A 20,868-nucleotide genomic window follows, 5' to 3' on the forward strand; every position below is an offset into this window, starting at 1 on the left:
TGGTGCCTCCTGCAGGAACCGAGCACAGCTACAGCGCTGACGGGGTGAACGCAGCAATTTCCACAGAAATCCACCCCAAAAAGGCAGCTTTGAACTTTCTCCTGTGCCTGTAACAGCAGGCCAGGCAGCCCAGCTCCCTCCCCACGTCCCTGGAGTCCTCAGTGTGTGACAGGAGCGAGCTGGTGTGCAGCTTGTGGAGGGATGGCTGTTGTGCTGTGAAGTGGTGAGTAGCAGCAGCACTTGTTGAAGTGAATGCTCAGGATGCATCTGGGGGAAACCAGTCTGCCAAGGATGGTCTCCTTGGGAGCTAATCCCTCCCCAGAGGGGCACCATGACCACAACCCCTTGGCAAGACATACCACAGGGTGTAACTCTTAACCCAGCAGGAAGCTGTGTGGCTGAGATAAGGATCTTGTGGAAGTGCAAAACAAGCCTTGGTAGGTAAGAAGTGGGTTTAAAATGAGTTGGCAGTGGGGTAGGGCTTGTATGAGTCCTCAAATGTGCAAAGATGGGCATCCTAGAGAGGGTATCCCAGCATGATGGATGATCCACATTGGTGCATGTTCACAAATCAGGTAGCTAAATTTCAAGCTCACAAATCCCATCCCATCTTTTTCTGTAGAAAGAATTGTTAGTTTTTAATTTGCCTTCCTCTCCCTTAATCCCTCTAGTCCCTGGCATTTGTTCTGCACACTGTTCAGATGTCCATGACCCTTCCTGTCTCTCCCAATTATCAGGTGCAGGATGTCAGTGCAAACACCTCAGTGTTAATAGGACTCCACTGTAACTGGAGCAGCAGAGAAAACAAAGTAAGGCAAAGCTCAGAGAGAGAGGGAATCACAGAGTCAGCTCTGAGTCATATAATTGCTGGAGGTGGAGACCTGTTTTTAATGAAAGATGAAACGAGTCAGTAATACCCCTCCTAAAGATAAGGAGCCCTCCCAGTTTGTTGTACATTTGGGTTTTAGTGTACAAGCACCCTGTGTATAAACATGACTTGGACTGCAATTCGACAAATGTTATAAACTTAATGTCACCATCACCCCAGTTCATTAAAAAGAAAAAAGAAGTCCCATGAAAAATTAATAGGTCTGGGAGCCGAGAGACCTCAGTAATAAGCAGTGAGTTTCCCTTCTGTACCAACTCACTGTTTCAATTTGCTGATATCTGAATAATTCCTTGGAGTGTCTTAAACTGCACAACCCAGAAATCACAAGAGTTCCAGCGCTGAACGGGAAGGAGCCGTTTACACAGCAACCTGCTGTCTCCTTTCCTGGGGCATATCTGACCTACTGTCAACACAGAATGCTGGTTTTGGAACTGTAAATCCCTTCACTAGAACTCCACAAACAATCCACGCTTCTTTAAAAGCACATCCCTTCCCTCTCACTAACCCTTTCGATTTCTGAGACGAACACAGTGGCAGGAAAAGGCCTGAATTTTCTTCTCTTCTGTCCTTTGGCAGGTGTAGACCCTGCTCAAGTAGAATTGTGTATCAGAAGCAGAGCTACTCTCTCCTAATAACAGCTGCTGGTACAACACCCAAGGGCTCTGTCACACATAAAGCTGTGCTGACTTCATCAAAAGGCACAGAGTAAATCTTCAGCCTCACCAGCAAAAGATCCAAACTACATCTCACCCCACTGTATTGCTGCATGGATAATATTGCAAGAGGAGATTGCAGAAGTCCTTTCACTGTGTTAGATGCTACAGCCTCCATTAGCCCAAAATGAGTGTGGTGTGCCTGCCCCTACACAGGCAGCAGGAGGGTGAAGGATGCTCAGTAACATCTCAGCGATGGAAGAGGAGACAGCATGGTTTGATCTACTGGTAAAGGTACTGCTTTTTTTTTTTTTCTAGGTTGAACAAAGCTTCTTAGCACATGGCAAGACACTGAAGTAAGTTGCAAACTAGTCTTTCCTGAGTTTTTATGAAATTGGCAATTTTTTCTCAGAAAAGTGTTGCCATTCACACTATAGCTGCTGTTTTCTGATTGTTTACCAAAGCTAAGCATAGATCAAATTTATCAGGAAAAAGCTGCAGGTGTCAGTTCCTCTTAAAAGTTAAGAAATTATCCCAGTGCTTCAGGAATGGAGAAGCACTTGAAAAAAAACAGCAAAAAGGACTTGCTTATGGCTTCAATTAAAACCGAAGTCAGCACGTTATTGTTGCTGCTGAGATCAAACAAGTGTATGATCTACAGGAGACAATTTGTAAGGCTAAGGATGATCCACTTTTTACTCCTTAAATCCCACCTTCTGCTTTAAAGGTCAAAACAAGTGTCCCTTAAAACCAGTCTTCATCAGTTTTAGCTACTCTTGCTCTGAAAGGAGCCCACAACTTGTTTTCAGTCACTGTTTTGTTTTTTTCAAATGATTCCTTACGGAGGCATGGTCAGGTGCTTTCTTAAAAGACACACAACTTAAAAAAAAAGAACAAACGCAATTCTCATGGTTTTACTTTGAAAAAGAAACCACCGTTTATTGCAAACTACACTTTTTAACAAAAAAAAATTATCAGTATTAAAGCAAAGATTTTTCTAACCCATTTAACAGCTAACAAAACCACCCTTCTCCTCCAGAAGAAAACTGCTTAAGCACTGCTCCCTCAGAGCAAGAAGTGTCTTCAGTAACAGTCAACTTCATTCTCCTCTATGGTCCCCATAGTAGCAAGGATGTCCTGTAAGAGGGACTGAGGGCTTTCTTCCACATGGTCACTACTTTTATTTAGCTCATCATGTAGCTCTAGTAAGTCTATTGCACCCAAAGCTACCATCATGCTCTCTGGATCTTGAAAATCCACCCCGTTACCACCATCTGTGGGGAAGTTCTGGGCCAGAGAACCCTGTCTTAGTGTCCTCTGTAACCAGGCAATGCCACGTCCTGCAGGTGAATCTTCAATCTCTTGTGGATTCTCCAAAGTACTCACTGGATAGAAATTCCCTCTTAGGCCAATCAGGATGTCACAGGCTCTCTGACCCACTGGTTTGTCACAGTCACACAACGATCGGAACAAAAAGCCAAACAGTTTTGCTCGGCAGAACACCCGCAGCAGCTCCTTCTGAGGGGTGGAACTGGTGACTGCAGAGGAGACAGGAGCATAGGGGCACTCAGAAAGGCCAAGCTGGCAAATGGTCTGGCTACAGAAAACTTCAACCAGTTCCAAACCACCAAGTCTGACTTCCCAGTCTAAGTCATGTTCCACAGTTTGGATGACTCTAGAGACAAACTGCTCTGTGTCTTCCAGCTGACCTGTGCAGCCTTCTCTCAGCCACTTGGTGAAGATGCTGATCACAGCCCTCCTAGGAAAGCCCTCAGAGTCTGTTGACAAGATTTCTTGAAGCTTTGCTACAGTGTTCTAGATGCAAAAAGACAAAAGAGAAAGCACAGTGAGGGGAGAAACATGCAAAGAAACAAGAACAGCAGAAGTACAAAATCTTGTCACTACTGGTTGTTAAATCTGCCTGCATGAGCCTGCAGATGACTTGTGAAAAAAAGTAATACAGCAGTGCATTGATGGGTAGTTCTGCTTGTGCAGAGGAAGTTATTATACCTCTTTGTTATACTGATTCCCTGCTACAGGTGATTCCGGAGCAAAGTAAGTAACGAAGGCCAGGTGTCCCACAGCAGCCACAGCGCTCGCCCGCACGTAGCTCTCTGGATCCTCCAGCAGATTTTCTGTAAGCCTTGGCACCTCTGAGGACAGCAGACACTGCCTGAACCCATCCTGGTCTGTAAACAAGACAGCAAGCCAAAGAAGCGGGGCATTATTCTCTCTGAGCATGAAGCTCTTTCCAAAGCAAACAGCTCTTTGCGTCATACAAGGATGCCCACTGCCTGCAGGGACAGCTGCCAGTGAGACGAGCCTCCGCAGAGACCAGGCAGCTGCTCACAAGAGCACAGATGCTCTGTGTCAGGCTCCCCATTTCCCAGCAGCTTGGTGACTTTCAGTCAAGCTCTGCTAGACATTGGAACTCGGAAAATTGCACTTACAGTTGTTTTAGCAGCAAGAAAAAAGTCTGTGCGGGCAAGCGGGGACATGGTTTGAGCCTCATCAAACTTATGCCTTTGTTTAAAGGAGGAAAAAGCAGTCCTCCTTTCTTGTTGTCAAGGCATATGGCAGAGAAAACAAAAGTAACAGGAGCACTGAGAGGGGCTGCAGGGTAAACTGCTAATGCAGCTGAGTGTGCTGAATGCTTCCTTTGTGACCTGGGGACAACAGCAGTCGACAACTTCCACCATCACTGAGCTACCACAGGAAAATTAACATTGCCTCAGTGCTACCTGCTGCAGAGCCTGAGCTACCAGTAAAGTGGAAAACCAGTAAATAATCCAGAACATGCAAAGCAGGTCTATGTTTTTAGCTTTCTAAAGCCCAGCCCCCAGCCTGCTGATAGAAACCAGGCTCCACTGCAGAGCAAACTGAAAAAAGGGAAAGTATTATCTGCCATTAAGCACTGTCACCTGCCTTGACATACATGTCTCAACACCCTTCAGTTTAATTCACCAAAACTGCCATTAAGGCAGGCACAGCAATCTGAGTTCAACAGAAAAGTAGGATAAGTTTATTAATATTTTTGTCAGATTTTGATCATGATCTAAGAGTAAAAATCTTGACACTTCTTTCTTTTCTTAGCCCTCCAGTTACAGGTCAGAAGATGCTTTACCAGCCCGACTGACTTTCACAACATTAAAAGAAGTACTCTTTCAATCTGAACTGTTAAATCTTTGCACCTACCTCTCAAGCATTTAATCATGGCAGTGAGGAACTCCAGAGAAGAATCTCTCACTTCCCAGCAAGGACTGCACAAACGCTTCTGCAGCACCACAAACACATCTGTAAAAGCCAAGTGACAAGCCTGAATGGACATGAAAGGTAACAAGCCTTACTGAAGCCATCACTGTACAACCTCCACCGTCCCTCCATCTGATGCAATCCCTTTTGCTGCTGCTGTGTGCTTCTACCTGAGTGCTTCAAAGCACTATTTGGGCAGCTAAACTTGAATTTAACATAATTGTGAACAAGTCAATCCTAAGTGCTTTAAGCAGGATAGGTAGGGAAGAGCAGATTTCATATATGCTACTAGCTGCTGTTTGTCTCAACTTAAATAGTTTAATTACCTTCCAAAATCTTCTCAGTTTGTTGGCACTGACTGCTGGAGCAGGACAGTTCCTGCAAGCGCACCAACCACTTGGATGTAGCTTGAAAGGCTTTCTTTAGAACCTGAAACAATGTAAAGCAGATTTACTCTACTACAGGAGGAGGCAGTGTTGCCTTTACGCCATTAGAAGTAACATTCATTTTAGCCTCAAACTTACAGAGCAATTCTCAGAGTAAACAAGTACTTACAAAGAAGTAAGCCACAAATAAGTGATGTTTATATATAATTTCTAACAAACACACAGAAAATGCCTGTTCTCAACTTATTATTCTGATTTGCAGTTGTCATTGGAGTCATTTGAACAAGATAAAGCAAGAAAACAAATTCCCTTATGCAAAGAATTCAGTGCTTCATGGCCATGTCAGGTTGAGTTTGCCAGTGCAACTCTTAGATGTGGTGGCTCCTGTCTTCTCAAGGACGCTCAGTGCATTGCTCAGTTACTCTCTCATTACAATTTTAGCTGTTTCCTAAGCCATCCAGAACCAAGACAAGTCTCCTACATATTCTGATACAAACTGTGCTAAGAGACAACCATGGTCAGACAATTTCTCAGGATTACGTCCCACTGGGGCAAGCTATTAGATATGGATGTCTCCTTAGTTCTGCACTCACAGTAGGGCTGGTGTTTGGACTCTCCAGGTATGCCAGAAGGACATCAAACAGACTTCCTATGAGTGTGTCACAGCCTGAAACCGAGAAAACAAAACTGAAGGAGCATCCCAATTCAACTGCTGAAATACAGAAAGACTCAGGATTGTAAAACTGTTTTGGAGGAGAAAGCGAAGATTAACTCACCTTTTTTCTCTGAGAGTGCTGCAAGGACATCGAGAGCTGACTTTTGCACCCTGAAACAATTGATCAAGTTTCGGCTTATTGTGGTTCCCAGAGGAGAAGCAGGACTCAGGAGGCCATTGCAGAATTGTAATATTGCCATGAGAGAGTGCAGCAGGGACACATAGGGTAAATCCACTCTTAAATGTTTCTAATGGGTGAGAAAGAAAAAAAAAAAGAAAACAGTTTCCTGCAAAAATTCCAAGTGTGTACAGAAAGTTTTTGGTCAGGAGGGAGTGAAATCTGCGATTTCTAGAGGGTTCTTAAGGTAGCACAGTGTTAAGAAGTACAAAAGAATTATCTTCCTCTCTTCCAAGAACTATTGCACAGGTGGAAGGAGATCCTTCTCACTGCTTGGGAAAGCAGTTCAATTTGTTTTTTTTCACTGCATCAATAATTGCAGTAGGAGGTATGGTAACAAAGCTTGTAAAGATGGATTTAGAACTTACGTGCAGTCCTTCTTTACAAGCCTCAGTATTGCTCTGTTTTCATATTTGAAAGGTTTTTGCTAATATTTGCTAATTTCTTTAACCTATGGAAGCCCTCACTGTCAACTCCTCTCCATGTTCTATTAAGCTCTACTGCAAAAATTTTCAATCAATCTTAACACTGTCTTTCAAGGACCAATTTGATCCCCAGGCTTTTCTTCCACTCTCTGAATGTTACCAAAGACAGCAGCTTCTCCAGGTGAGCCAAGGTCTGACACAGGAGACCAGCACAAGATGTCTTGGAGGACAGAAGACTTTCAACAGTGACAGGATCACTAACAGACTCATCCAGCAAACCTAGAGGACCAGAGAAGGGAAGAGCTCAAGTTGTTATTGAGTACAAAAGACTGTGATTTTCAAAGTTAATCAAGATATTCAGTGATGTAGTAGGAATATCCCTTCAAATGCAACTGTCAGTAGGATGCTGCACTTCATCACAAACACTGCTACTGTCCTTGACTTGTTCTACTCTTTCACCTCCAGTTTTGCCTGCACCAGACCCTTGAAATACTTGGCAAGCAGACTGGCCTCTAACTTTTCTATCACAACTGTACCTGCATATTCCAGAGGCTGGGAGGCTGCTCTCAAAATACAGTCCATTGGCTGAAGTAGAACAGTCAGTGCCTGAATCCTCACATCTTGTGGGCTTCAAGGAGGAAACAGCAGTTACCAAAACAAGAACACTTCAATTCCTTCCCAAACGTCTGCCCCCAAATTCTGAACAGGATAATGATTTTTATGCAGGCTTTTAACCAAGCCAGCAATGACAGAGCAACAGAAGCAGTATCACAATTTGAGCCTTCTTCTGAGCTTCCCCTGCTATCTGAAAGCAGAGGAGAAATTGCTCTGGAATTTAGAAGGAGCTTTATCAAGCTATGCAAATAGAGAGTGGGATCCTGTGTAAGAAGGAGGCTGAGAGAGAAGTGTTTCTAGTCAACAAAATGGTGTCCTTCTATCTTAAAACGTAAGTGTTACTTAGCCTGTAAACCAGAATCTGTATATGCTGTATTCATCTGATGATTTCTTGATACTTTTTCACTACCTAAAGGGGAGTTATGGAGCAGGTGCAGGCAGACTCCTCAGAGGTGCACAAAATGTGAATCTTAGATTGCAACAAGGTAGATTCCAACTGGGCACACAGAAAATACTTCTCATAGTGAAATGAAACTGGAACAGGTTGTCCAGAGAAGCTGTGGAATCCTCATCCTTGGGGATATTTGAAGTTTGAAGGGTGAAGCCCTGAACAACCTGACCTGTCTTTGAAGTGAACCCTGCACTGAGCAAGAGGTTAAACTAGATCACTTCTACAGGTTCTTTCTAACTTCAGTTATTCTACAACTGTCTCCAGAGTCTCCAGATCCCTACTTCTGCTGGACAGAGTGAAAGCTCTTACACTAGCCAGGGTTTTTGTGAAAGAGAAAATGGAACAGACTACTGGATTTGACAGGCAGCCAAATTGTGTTCATCTCAGTCAACCTTGGCAGTACAGTTACTGGAGTTTGCTATTTCTTCCTGGAATTGGCTGGCTGTAGGTAAGATGCAAGAGTATACACATTACAAGATACTGGCTCCTTTAATCTCTCTCTCTTTGAAACTATATTATCCTTACTATCAGTACAGTCTGAAGTCTGTTAGTTACTGGCATGACTCTTGCCAACCAGTCTCACATAGTAAAGAATGTAACAGAAAATGCAGTAAGGACAAAAACAGTTCCTGGAAAGACACCAGAGATCTTAGTACAGAAACATCTGCAGAGTGCAAAAATTTCATTGCAGTAAGTCCTACCATTTGCAGAGCTTCAGAAGTCCCACTGCCAAAGGACATGCTTGTACTGGGGTTAAGTGTTCCAGAGCAGAAGTTACTAATGCCCAAAAACTGCCTTCAGTGTCACAAAACACAGGGGACCTGAGAAGAAAGAAGTGTAAGTTATACATCCTATTACACAGTGGAAAACAGATATATATGACCATGGGATCCAAGGTGCCAGATCCTTACCGTGCCACGTTAAGCAAGAGGTTTGCCAGCATGTGCTGTGCTTGAACAGTCTCTTCCATTAGAAAGGATTCTATTTGCTTTGCTATGTCTGCCCAAAGCACTTCAGTCCATGCAGCATAACAACTGCCAAACAAGCTGGTTAACAGCTTTAGTGACTGCTCGATGTGAGAGGCAGAGCCGGACTGAAGGGAATCTTCCACATGCTTTTTAATCATCTGGGCACACACTGGCCACTCACAGTCCTTTGGGCTGAGAGGTTTAGATGTTTCAGACTCTACAGAGAAGGTGAGCATGTGCACCAGGAGCTGACTGGCAGCTGAAGCCACAAACAGGCTGGGATCCCCTTGCAGAGCGAAGATCACATCCATGCCTCCTGTGGGAAAACAGAACAAGCCACTGGAGGAAAAAACAACGGCGTTCCTATGGTGAGGTGGAGCCTTGTTGAATTCCAACCACGTGTGACTCTAACTCAGGTACCACACAGCTTTAAATGGTGGTGGTGGAGTTTCTTATCCTTTATTTTGTAGCCTCTACTCAAAGTCAGCTAGTCCTTAACAATAATCAAACAAAATAAGAAAACTGTTTTCAGATCCTCAGGGGTTTTAATAACTAAAGAACAGAAAGGGACTTCAATTTAACATCAGGAATATTAGGAGAGTTGACAGCACACTCACTGTGTATTTAGAGAAAGAGCCTGTACCATCTCTGGGCATAACCAGTAGGAAAAACATGAACTTTTCCATCACATTGACAGCAGCACATGCTGGACGTTAATACCAATCCAGTCTTTTAGGCCCCTCTGTACCTGGGATCTAAAGCTGGTATTCACAGCAGAACTTACAGACCTGCATAACAATGGGGCTGCAAATGTGTGCAAGCACTAAGAGATAAATGAGCCCCTACTTAGTTTTTCTGCACTAAAATCATACTGAAATGTACCTTTTTATAAGAGTTACAAATAAGAATGCAGGAGGCTTTTCATTTCATAAGAAAAGCCCTCTAAAAATGGCACCATCTTCAGTGTTTGGCAGAAAAAAAAGACATAACTAACTTAACTAAAAACCCCACCATCTTTCAACGACTTTGGTGCTTTTGACAAATGGCTTATTTTAACTCTTAAATAAATGAAGACTCGTCTCGCTCATTCGACATGTGAGCAACTGGAATTTGACATCTGAGCAAACACCTGACTGGAATGGAAGGGACACAGAGGATTCGGGGAGCGAGTTAGCAGTGCTGGCAGTACTCACCCCCGCTGCAGAGGAAGTGCAGGGCAGGCTGGTGGTGCACCATGCTGTGCACTCCCTTGACCCAACCGCTGCGCACCGACGCGTCCTCCCACACCGCGCGGCCCCGGGGCCCGTCCCGGCCAAACAGCCTCCCCAGCAGCTTCTCCTGCTGAGGCCAGAGCAGAACACAGAGGAAATGGTGAGCAGAGGGGCTAAAGGGGAGGGGAGAGGCTGCTCGGTCCTCCAGGTCAAGAGTATCAATAGTGTAGTGAAAGATTCTTTTGCTAGAAGTACCATGAAAATAGAAAAACGTTCAGAATGCCAGGCTTAAACTCGACGTATGGCTCTCTCAGGGACTAAGCAACAGAGTTGTTCAATACCAAAACTGCTTGTTTTTCAGGTGCTAGAGACAATTTCTGTATATCATGAGCTGGTATACATAAACTTATATGGAATGGAACTTGAATGGAACTTATCAGTTCCATTAGACTGCTCTGTGCACTTGTACACATCTCTTCCCTGAATGAAGCCTTTTGAATTTTGTACTATAAATGTATTTTGGTGTAGAAAGTAGGGCATTATAAAGCTCCCTCGTTTTTGCAGGGAATCAGAAAACTTCCTGAAACTTCCTGTCAACCTACTATAGAGGGAAAATGACATGTTAGTGCAGTTTAAATCTACAGGATCAGTCCAGGGATTCAGCGTTGTGCAGTGACTGCTCGGAGGTAGAGTTGTCCCATAATCCCAGGTAGCTGACTCACCTGCAGGTGCTGGAAGCGGTTTTCGGAGGCAGCGAGTATCCCGGCCAACTGCAGGGTGAAGGACAGGATGCTGGGGCTGGGCTCAGGCAGGGCCAGCACGGAGCTGATGAGCTCTGTCAGACACGGGTTGTCCTGCACCAGCTCCACACTCGGGTCTAGCGGTGCCAGAGAACAGCAGGTCACTGCCAGGACTGTCCTCTCCCATTGAGGTGATTCCCTGAGGTGTGGTAACCCCTCACAACTCTTAGAACTGAGGAATTTGGGTTCGCCTCACTTGGGTCCAAGCCCAGGTGTAGCCTCAGCTACTAAACAGCGTTTTCAGGTGTCTCCGAGGGGACAGCACCTCCAGAGGGTCGTGGAGTCTTCCTCTCTGGAGACATTCAAATCCCAACTGGATGCGTTCCCGTGTCACCTGCTCTGGATGGCCCTGCCTTGGCAGGGGGCTGGACTGCAGGATCCCCAGAGTTCCCTTCCAACCCAAACCATTCCGTGATGGACATTCCCCCACGGTGCCGACCAGCCGCCCTCTCTCCCCTCGGCCCGGTCCCCGGCGCTCACCGAACCACGTCAGGCTGCGGAACCAGTCCAGCAGCTTCTCCAGGCAAGTGTCGTCGAGGCCGGGCTGCCGCGGGTCGGCCAGGGCGGCGCACACGCCGGGCAGCAGGACGGCGCACTCGCGGGTCATGGCGAAGCGGCGGCGGGCCCGGGCCACGAACCAGGACTGGGGGCCGGACATGGCCGGGGGGCACCGGCACAGGAACAGGGACCGGCACCGGGACCGGCCCCGGCGCGGCCGCACCGCGAGTGTCGCAAAGGGGGCGTGGCCGAGGCCCGGTCGGGGGGCGTGGCCGAGCCACGGTGAGGGGCGTGGACCGCGCGCGCCCCGCGGGCGGGCGGTGGGTAGGGGATGGGGGTGCGATCTGCCCGTGGTTGTCCCGCTGCTCCCGGGCAGGAGCTCCCGGCGCGCTGGCGGAGCGGAGCCCTGGCAGGGGCTGTCCCGCCGCCCGCCGGCGTTCCCGCCCCGCGGCGCCGCTTGGTGTCACTCGCGCTCCGCGCACAGCTCGAGCCCTGCCCGGCGCTGCCCTCAGGCGCGCCGAGGTTCTGCGCATGCGCCGCCACCCCAGGCCGCAGGGGGGCGCTCGTTCGCCCCGGCGCACGGCGGTTGCCATGGTTACCGCGACCCGGAAGTGCCGCGGCAGGACCATGGCCGCCCCCAGCCCCGACACGGCCCGAGGGGGCCCCCGCGGCCCCACCGCCCCGTGAGGCCTCCCCGCCGCCCTCCCAACATGGCCCGCGGGCCCGGCGAGGCGGCAGCGGAGGGGGAACTGGTAAGGAGTGAGTGGCGGGGAGGAGGAGGAAGAGGCCCCGGGTCTAGGCCTGCCTCAGCCCAGGCCCGGCCCGCGAAGCGCTCCCTCGGAGCCGGGACAAAGCCCCCTCAGTAAGTGGGAGGAGGATGGCTTGGTCCGTGTCTAGCCCGCGGGACTCTTGGGTCCTGCCTCTGTCTCCCTGGTCGGTCTGTGGCACGGCGTGGGGGTGTCGTCGTCTAAAACTGCGCCGGGGCAGGTTTAGGTTCCACATTAGGAAGAATTTCTTCTCAGAAAGGGTGATTAGACATTAGAATGGGCTGCCTGGGGAGGTGGTGGAGTCACCCTCCCTGGACGTGTTTAAGGAAAGACTGGACGTGGCACTGACTGCCATGGTCTGGTTCACACGATGGTGTTCGGTCACAGGTTGGACTCGGTGATCTCAGAGGTCTTTTCCAACCCAGTTGATCCTGTAATTCTGTGTTGGCGTTCGTTTCCCACCCCCTCAGCAGCCAGATGGAGAGTTTTAGCCCCTTTGGGAGCCCCCACGTTCTCCTGTTGCCTGTCGTGGGTGGCTCTGGTTGGGCCAGTTTTGCAGGAGCAAAGAGGCTGTGAAGGTTTCCAAGGACAGGGATGGGTTTGTTATTGCATGTTTGTGTCCTGGTGAATGTTTTGTTATGTACCATTTATCAGGGCTGAGCGCCTTCCACATTCTCTGATTCCAAATGTGATAGCTGCACTTGGGGAGAGAGATATTTCAGAGTGAGAGGCCTTAAAATACAAAAATAATCAGTGTGCTGCAAGGAGCATCACCTCAGGAAATTAAAAACTGTGTGGCATGGTGTGTGAGATACAGACCTGCCTCCTCTCAGCCAGCATAGAAAGTTTTTTACCTGCTCTGTGGTCAGTCCTTGCTCCTGTTCTGCCAACTAGGGCTCTCAAAAACACTTCACCCCCTCCCCTGCCTCTGACAGACACGGATCAGCATCTACCCAAAGAATGGTGCTGTGAGTGCCATGGAGTCAGCAGCAAGTGCAAAAGGTCTTTGTGAGAGTAGAATGCATCCAGATAACTTGAAAGCAAAGTGGAAATTTTCGTTCTGCTCTGAATATGGTTACATTTGAGAAGCAGGGAAACTTGTCATCTTCTTTGGTTTGAGTTTTTCTCCCTCAGCCTGATCACTTCTCCAGTTGAATATGGGAACTGAACCATCCCACAGCATGGCAAGGGTAGGAGAAACGAGTGGGGAAGGGAACAGATGAATGAGTTGCAGCTTAACTGGTGGAGAAATTCAGGCAGAACCAGCTGGAGGTTCAGTTGTGCACTGCAGTGCACGAGTCTCTGTGACTCAGGTGGAAGGTGTCCCTGCCCATGACAGGGGAGCTGGAATTTGATGATCTTTAAGGTCCCTTCCGACCCAAACCATTCTGTGATGGTTCATGACTGAAGTGACTTGCACAACATCACAAGACCATTCGTGTTACAGCAAGTGATGCTGGGATTTGCAACAACCATCTCTCAGCAACTTAAGTGGTTTTGACAAATGGCTTATTTTTATCAGAAAGAATTGAAAACTCCTATCTCATCCATTTGACATTTGAGCAATGAAATGGAGGAGAAACAGAGGATCTGGTGACAACATTTACTGTTTGAATTTATTGCACTCCCACTTTGTTGTGATAGTAAATGATATAAAGTTTTCTGGATGTGTATTATAGCCAATTGTTTAGCAGCAGATGTCACAGTTCCTGTGTCTTTCCCAGGGAGATGACAGCCTGTCTGTGATAACCTGTGAGTCAGACACAGAAATGGTGAGTTTTCATGTCAGCTATTTACTTGTGGCATCAAACTTCAGTGGGCACCACCTTCATGGTGACAGTTGATGTGGCCAAATCTGCATATACTTAATGATATTGTCTTTCTTTTCTATAGACAAGATTTTGTCTTATTAGAATACAAGACATACACGGGCAGTGGAGCCAATTTAGAGATTATATGCAGAAGTCTTAAGAGTTGAATATTTTCAATCATAAAAATGTGTTTCTCTTTCAGAAGTTAAAGAAGAAGATTTTTCACAAGCCTCCCAAGTCACCAAGTAAGTGTTGCAAAATTTTGTCTTCTGCTGCTCACAGGAACTGAAGTATTTACTTGAGACAACATCTTGTTCTTCTCTTCAGAATTATTCACTGCTGTGTGCAGAGCACACCTATTTGAGATTTGTTCTGTAACCTGTCAAGTTCGACTTGTATAGGCTAAATATTGAAGTTTATGGAATAGCTGTAGTTCTTGATTCTCCAGCATAAGCTTCTTTTTTATCATGTTATTCATTCTATTGGCAAATATTCTGAATTTCTTATTGTAGTTTTGGAGAAATGCTGATAGAATAATGTAGAATTACTGGAGCTCCCTACCACCCAGTAGACATATGTGTGTGGATTTAGCAGTTCTCTGTTTCATTTGTTGGGTTTGTTAGTGGGGTTTTTTTTCGCATAACCGTAGAAGTACAATGTTATTATGAGATCTGCACTTTTAATATGGGTTTTGTCCTTTTCTTTTCTTTTCTGGAGTTTGTTTCTTGCTATACTTTTCCATTTAACTGGCTTTTTAGGCTTCCAGTGAATGTTTCAAAGAAGACTTTATCTTAAAGTTGTTGTTATTAACAACATTAATTTAGATGTGCAGGTATCTTAAGGTTGCCTATCCAAACTGTACATGTAAATATTTCCACATGTTGAATCATACACTGTCACTATGCCTCTTTCTAAGCCTCTTCATTTTTTTGAATTCTGTTTTTTCTATACAGCGTTTTTAGGTTGGTTTTTTTTTTTAGGTGAGTGTCCTGTTACTCTGTACAAGCCAGGATGTAGTACACTGTTAATTCTGATTTTATAAGTATTAGGACTGTGTCTGAGAACTTTGAAGCACAAGACAACAAGAATTTTTGTGACCTTAAGGCAACACTGAGATGTTTTCTTTTGCTCTAGAGTCTCCCTACAGCTCTAGCACACAACTGTATCCCAAAAAAGCTGCAGCTTGGCGATCTCTGCAGGGAACGAGGAGTGCATGTTCAGAGAGTGCAGCTGTAAAAAAGCCAAGGCAGCTGTGGCTGGAATCACTGAAACAAGGTAATAGTATGGAAATTAGATCTGCATATATGGATAAAATTGGGTGTTGTGGACAGCTTAACGTATAAACTCTTAAAAAATAGAGCTGTATTTGATTAAAGTTTGCACAGGAAGTCATTTCACTGTTATTTATTTGGGAGGTTGAAATTATCTGATCTCGAGCGTTGGAATTTATAGAGGGAAAAATTAACAGCTTCTGGAGCTTTCTATGTGGCATTTGCTCAGAATAAATCCACAAATTCACAATTAGCCCTGATTTTTGCATTTTTGTTCCATTTTTGTTGGCAGGAATGAGCCATCCCCTGAAATCAGATATTGACATGGGGCATATGCGAACCAACATTTCCAGTAGCACTCCGGAATATTTGAAGGAAGCTCTAGGAATGAAGAAGCCAAAACATTCTCGTTCTTCTAATAATGGTAAAGTCTGCAGTGGTGTGGTGGATGAAAGTTAATGATATTTTTCCTCTGTAAAAACACACATTGCTTAAGATCTTTGCTTCAGTAAAGCAAGAGCCATTTCAGTTGGTTAAAATATATGTGTCAAAATATGATCCCTGGGATACTTTTTGAAATTTCTAAATTAGTTAAGGCAGGGGTTTCGAATTTTTTTTTGAGCAATGAATCACTGTTAGCTTTCAGAACTTCTGCAAATTGCCATGCATTTGCAGCTGAAAATGTTGCAAGTGTAATATGGTTCAATGGGACAGCTGTAGACAATTTATTGTGACTTTGCAAAACATAGTTTAGGAACCATTGATAGAAACCATCTGCTTGCCTGAAATTCTGTGTAATTGACTCCTTTCACTTCTTCTCTAGAAAGTGTTTTATCATGTGGTTGTGACATTAAGATCAACTGAGTTTTATGAGAAGAGCAAACTTTAATCCTGCTTTTCTTAAAGCAGAACTGTGAACTTAAAAATTCCATTTCCATTTAAAATGACACCTATACTTTTACTGGTAATACACAGCTTCTGACAACTTTTGAAGTTGATAGATTATCACATGTTAAGCATTCAGAGAAAAGTGGATTCTGGACACCTTGTAGGAAACTTTTGTGAATAATAGATTTGTTGAGATGAGAAGACTTCAGTCTTCTGTGGAGTTTATATCTTTCTTGAGATGGATATTTTAATATAGCTCCAGAGAGAAGTAATTAGGAGAAATTGGCTGTAAAATCTGGCAGAAGTTTCATATAGCTACACTTCCATTTCACCTTCATTTCTAAAATTAATTTCCTTGCTGATTTTTCTTCTTCTAGGAAAAAAAAAAGCCTACTTTCCATTTTCTGCTGTTCTAGATATTTTTCTTTAACTGTAAGGTTCCTGATGAGTTAAAAATATCTCTTTTGGATCTACTTATTTTACATACCCCTTTCTGTAGGCTACATTCCTGGAACTCCTGACTACAAAGAAAAAGAAGATATGTATGATGAAATTATAGAACTGAAGAAGGTACAGTCTCTCTGATACTCACAGAAAAATTCAGTCTTGCTTCATCCACCTGAAGGTGCCCAGGCCTTACTACTCCAGAATACTTTGATTTCTACAACTGGGACATCCACCACATTTTTTGCATTTGTAATGTGAGGCTTAACTAAAACTTGTGTCAGACTGAGGCAGTTTCATTGTTCTCATGGTGTGATAGATGCTTCTGAGTGCTGCATGTGGAAGCCTTGAAGTGCTGAGCCCCAACCATGGCCCTAGCTGGATGCTAAAAAGGTTCATTGCCTTTGGTTTCTTTGCCCCTACCTCCTTTTTTTCCCCTCACCTTTCTGTCCATTACCCATTTACTGATCACACTTCAACAATTTGTCTGTTGAGGTGAGTGCAGTGTATGAAAGATGAGGACTGTCACCTCCCTGATCTGTCAGCCCTGTTCCACTGGGATGGTATTTTCATTGTTGTTGTTGTTTGTTTTCTCTTTTGCTTCATTGTCACCATTGTCATTAGATTGTTACTGACATCAAAATGTGTGTTCCCATTTCTGAAATGTGAAATGTGCTTTCAATTTTTCTTCCGTCTCTTAGACAATACAAGCTCAGAAAAATGAGGGAGATCGAATGAAAACGAAGCTCCGTCGACTGGAACAGGAGAACAATAGGAAGGATAAACAGATTGAACAACTGTTGGATCCTTCCAGGGTGACTATTTCTTGGGGGGATAGAAGTGGGACAGAAATGTGTTGCATGGTGACCCCTAGGAATGATGAGCTTGAATGTGAGAGGTGGCTGGTTGGTTGGGAGAGATTTCTATTTTGTAGATCTCAGCTCAGTTCCAAGGAAGATTATGCCATGCAGTGCAGATAAGTTCATTTAGCAAAGATACCTATAATTTCTGAAGGTAAAATGAAAATGCTGTCTCTTTAGGGGCCTACTTTCTGAATATTTTGCCTGAGACTAGAAGGGAGTTAACCTCTTGCAGGGTGACCAGTGCATGCAGTCCTGAGACTTGAGCAGGAAGCAGAAGAGCAGCATTATTGTCAGACCCACAAGGCTGAGAAGCGTTTGTGGTTAGACTTAGACTTGAATCCCACTGAATTTCTCGTGGCTGTCACTTTCTGTGTGCAGATCTACAATAAATGTGCTAATATTGAATAATGAGCATAGGGACTTCATAATTTGGTTTGTGAAGTGACTGTGGAGATGAGTAGGTTGGAAAATTCTGTGGGAAGAGCCAGCAGTAGAATAAAGTAGCAGGGTTGGTCACTTGCTTTCTGTGTCTTGTTTTTCAGGGCTCTGAGCTGGCACGAGCTTTATTAGAAAAGAAGAGTGATAATGGATGGGTAATGCTTTCTTCATTATTTCTGCTTCCATTTTTCCTTCTTCCTCTTGCCAAGTTGAAACACTACTGAAAATAAAATGAAGTAGAGAAAAAATAAGCAGTTAGGGAATCATGTAACCTTTATCTCTGTAGTCAGGTAAAGTACTGGTGCTTTGTCAACCAGTAACAAAGATCTAGAATTAACATTATTTTAGGGAGCTTTCTTTGTCATTGTCTTGAGTCTGTTTAGGGAGTATTCTCCCTTTTATTTGCTACTTTGAATATAGCAAGGTAATTGCAAAACCAAAAGGCAAAGTTGTTTTTATTTTACAATTGTGTATAAATATTCTTAAGCTGGTGATGTTACCACAGATACAAATTAGGGATCTGATTTCATTAGATCTTTTCATTAGATCATTTCATTCTCTTTTTCAGAAGAGAAGATATGTATGATCTATAAGTACTGAAGTATGTAGGAATAAGTATGTATTGTTAGGTACAATTTATAAAGGCAGGGCAAGATTATGGAGGAATAGAACTTATGTGAAGAGACAGATTATTCAAGGACTCATGAGTGTTTTATTCTTTTTGTAGGTGGACAGTGGATTAAAGCAGAAGATTCTCAAGCTTGAACAGCAGTGCAAGGAGAAAGACAACACTATTAAGTATGATTTTGTGGGGACAAGGGGTAGAGGCTTGAGTTGGATGAGCTAATAAAGAGAATTGGAAATCCATGATATTTTGCATTTGTGTTGTTATATTCCTTAAGACATTTTAATAAACTCCAAGAATGTGTTAGCAATTATAAACCACCCACCCAGAAACTGTAAACCAACAGGTATTGCAGTGTCTTTGCTGGTCTGACTGGGTTATTTTTTGTATTATTCTATTTTCAGTGAATTCCAGGCAGACATGAAGACCAGTAATTTGGAAGAAGTGAGGTTAGCTATGGAAACCTACTATGAAGAGGTAGGTCTGGCAGGTCCTTCAGTGCATGCAGGAGGGGAAGCTGTTCAGTTGTTGAGTCCAAATATAAATGAAATATTTTAGATAGGTTTCTTACAGCTTAGCTGCACCTATTTTTATAGATATTGTCATAGCTCCAACTGCATGTACTGAAAAAACGTTTTTCTTCAATAAGTTGAGCATGTTAACTAAAAAGGACAAATAAAGAAACTACTTTACATCCCTAAGTGTACTGTCAAGATGAAAGCCAATATAACAGTAGCCTGATTTCCAGTGATAGCATTGTTACCTTTGCTACTACCCAAAGTCTTGTTCTGATTTTCACCTAATGAATAAATCTGTGCTGTGGAAGCTGACATTGCTAATGCTCCTTAATGGAATCTGTATTTCACAGGTTCATCGCCTCCAACTCCTCCTGGCAAAGTCTGAGACTATGAGGAAAAAGTATGTTTAATTCTTTTGAGGCAAATGTTTGCGTATGTGTTTGATATATCACTCATGTACTACTGTAGCTGATGGAAAACTACTACAGGGGAACAGTTTGTCATTTAGATTGCTGGATTTGCTTTTTGATACTAATTTGGTTGGCTTCACAGCCTTGGCATATGTCTCAGTCACGTTTTTTTTCTTGTAGATAAATCATTTTGTGACTGTAGAAAAACACTAGGGCTATTTTAGAAGTACATGAAAGCTCTGAGAATTTATTTCTTAAATAAAATTAATCTTCCCCCATAATCACACGTATTCTGGCATCACTGGTGATTGAAAAAACCTCACTAGGTGTTTGGCATTTTACTCTTGAGTCAGTTCTGCATCTTGCTCTAAGGGTGTGTGCTGCAAAGAAAGGGTTTTTGGAGTAAACATTATTTTTCTTTATTACAGACAGACTAGTAAGTCCCTGTGAGAGAAACTTGTGTTGTCACTGATGGGTGGGTGTGTCAGTGGTGGTGAGGGTGAACAATCTATAGAAGCAATAAAAATCAAAGCACAAAGGCAGAAGACAAAGCCCCAGTAAGAGACAAATTAAAAGCATCAATGCAAATGTGTGTTGTCCAAGCTCAGAAGAGGGTAAGAGCATCTGGTGGGATAGGAAAATTTGTTACCCCACCACTTCAAAATCTGCTTGACCTCCTCATGTGAAGTACAGACAACTGTCTTAATGTTGGGTGTGATTATGTAGATTGATAGAAACATATGAGAACTCTTTAGAGTCATTATTTATACTGCTTGTGTTCCTGTAATTCACTGTTACTTGTGGCTTGAAAACTGCAATTTGTTCTGTCACTGTTTTAAAAAAAAGATTTCTCTCTTTTGGCTCAGGCATGCAGTGACCAGCCTCTTGAGGCTTTAAGCCATCACACCTAATTTATTTACAGGTGAAAATGAGTCATCAGGTCTCTTCCTTGTCCTCATTTATTCATAGCTTCAAAAAGCAGTGGTCAGGGCAGTCTCTCTCCATTAGGTGACTGTCAGTCTTTGCTTGAGAGGCTGAGCACTGAAATAATAAATGATGTTGAAGGTCAGGGCTCTGGCACATAGAAAGTGTTGTAGGAGAGTGTTTCTTTCATGATGCTTGTCTACATTATTTCTGGCTGAAGTGAATGGCATTTGGCTCCTGTTTTTCAGTGTAAATGCTAAAGTGTGATTATTTATATGTGAAGCTGTAGAATTCAATTGTAGCTGGAAACTAGGCAGCCTTTCAAGTCCTCAAAATGGTCTGCAATTGTTTAATTTAGGTTTTGATGAGCCTAAAATAATGTCACTCAGTGGTATGGTTATGATTTCTATCATTTCTGTCACTGCCTGGTTTTGGTGGTGTGTTGTGTTTTGGTTTTCACTCTTTTTTTTCCTCCTGCCTGGGACAGCTGTATGAACAGTCATCCATGACATGTGGACAGCCTTGGTTTTTTATGTCTTCATTTCCTTTTAATTTCTTAAAAGGAGATCAAATTCAGCTTCTCACTCTGATATGCCAACTGCAGGCTGTCTCCTGCTTTAACTTGTAATTATTCCTGTGGGTGGGATGTAAGATTCCTTCACAAACTGTTCTGTGTTTGTCACTGGTAGTGGCATTTGTCCCAAACCAGGTCCATCAGTCACTTCAGACCTTTGTTTCTAGAAGTAATTTTTTAAGATTTTTCTCATTAGCAATAGAGAACAAATATTTCATATTTAAAATAGTTATAACACATAGCAGGCTTTCCTTTTTCTCTTTTCCTTTTTCTCTTTTCCTTTTTCTCTTTTCC

The 20,868-nt window shown here is 43.9% G+C and overlaps 2 protein-coding genes across 5 annotated transcripts in view; one reads left to right on the top strand and one right to left on the bottom strand.

Annotated features, from left to right (window-relative positions):
• Positions 1-2,454: 2,454 nt before the first annotated feature.
• BRAT1 (BRCA1 associated ATM activator 1) lies at positions 2,455-11,602 on the bottom strand. Of its 2 annotated transcripts, none has more exons than XM_027683491.1 (13): positions 11,024-11,602; positions 10,466-10,620; positions 9,726-9,870; positions 8,476-8,848; positions 8,266-8,385; positions 7,035-7,126; positions 6,659-6,777; positions 5,957-6,143; positions 5,774-5,847; positions 5,121-5,223; positions 4,738-4,836; positions 3,553-3,731; positions 2,455-3,357 (listed from the first exon to the last, which is right to left on the bottom strand). In XM_027683491.1, exons 1-13 carry the CDS (start codon positions 11,199-11,201, stop codon positions 2,626-2,628), a joined length of 2,556 nt encoding a protein of 851 aa, XP_027539292.1. In that variant the 5' UTR covers positions 11,202-11,602; the 3' UTR covers positions 2,455-2,625. The 2 variants fall into 2 exon arrangements, with proteins under 2 accessions (XP_027539292.1, XP_027539291.1); XM_027683490.1 differs by having other exon boundaries at positions 9,726-9,873.
• A 70-nt stretch (positions 11,603-11,672) lies between these two features.
• IQCE (IQ motif containing E) overlaps positions 11,673-20,868 on the top strand; it is a 24,745-nt gene continuing 15,549 nt past the window's right edge. For all 3 annotated transcript variants that reach the window (XR_003534269.1, XM_027683492.1, XM_027683493.1), the window contains exons 1-11: positions 11,673-11,793; positions 13,533-13,580; positions 13,822-13,864; positions 14,754-14,894; positions 15,183-15,314; positions 16,278-16,348; positions 16,924-17,037; positions 17,628-17,678; positions 18,251-18,321; positions 18,553-18,625; positions 19,017-19,066. Coding sequence is in view for 2 of the 3 variants with exons in the window: in XM_027683492.1 (XP_027539293.1) it covers positions 11,752-11,793; positions 13,533-13,580; positions 13,822-13,864; positions 14,754-14,894; positions 15,183-15,314; positions 16,278-16,348; positions 16,924-17,037; positions 17,628-17,678; positions 18,251-18,321; positions 18,553-18,625; positions 19,017-19,066 (836 nt within the window). In the remaining variant the exon portion in view is untranslated. The remainder of the gene's footprint in view (positions 11,794-13,532; positions 13,581-13,821; positions 13,865-14,753; positions 14,895-15,182; positions 15,315-16,277; positions 16,349-16,923; positions 17,038-17,627; positions 17,679-18,250; positions 18,322-18,552; positions 18,626-19,016; positions 19,067-20,868) is intronic.

This window comes from Neopelma chrysocephalum, unplaced genomic scaffold, assembly GCF_003984885.1.
Source record: "Neopelma chrysocephalum unplaced genomic scaffold, ASM398488v2 Primary Assembly neopelma1_65, whole genome shotgun sequence".
NCBI classification, from domain to species: domain Eukaryota; kingdom Metazoa; phylum Chordata; class Aves; order Passeriformes; family Pipridae; genus Neopelma; species Neopelma chrysocephalum.

Excerpts from the sequence above, each read along its gene's own strand:
- BRAT1 (XM_027683490.1), bottom strand. The coding sequence starts at position 11,201 with ATGTCCGGCCCCCAGTCCTGGTTCGTGGCCCGGGCCCGCCGCCGCTTC. Across the intron at positions 7,127-8,265 it reads CTTCTGAAGCTCTGCAAATG|CCCACAAGATGTGAGGATTC; the intron begins GTAGGACTTACT and ends TCCTCCTTGAAG. Across the intron at positions 3,732-4,737 it reads CATGATTAAATGCTTGAGAG|ACCAGGATGGGTTCAGGCAG; the intron begins GTAGGTGCAAAG and ends TCTTGTTTACAG.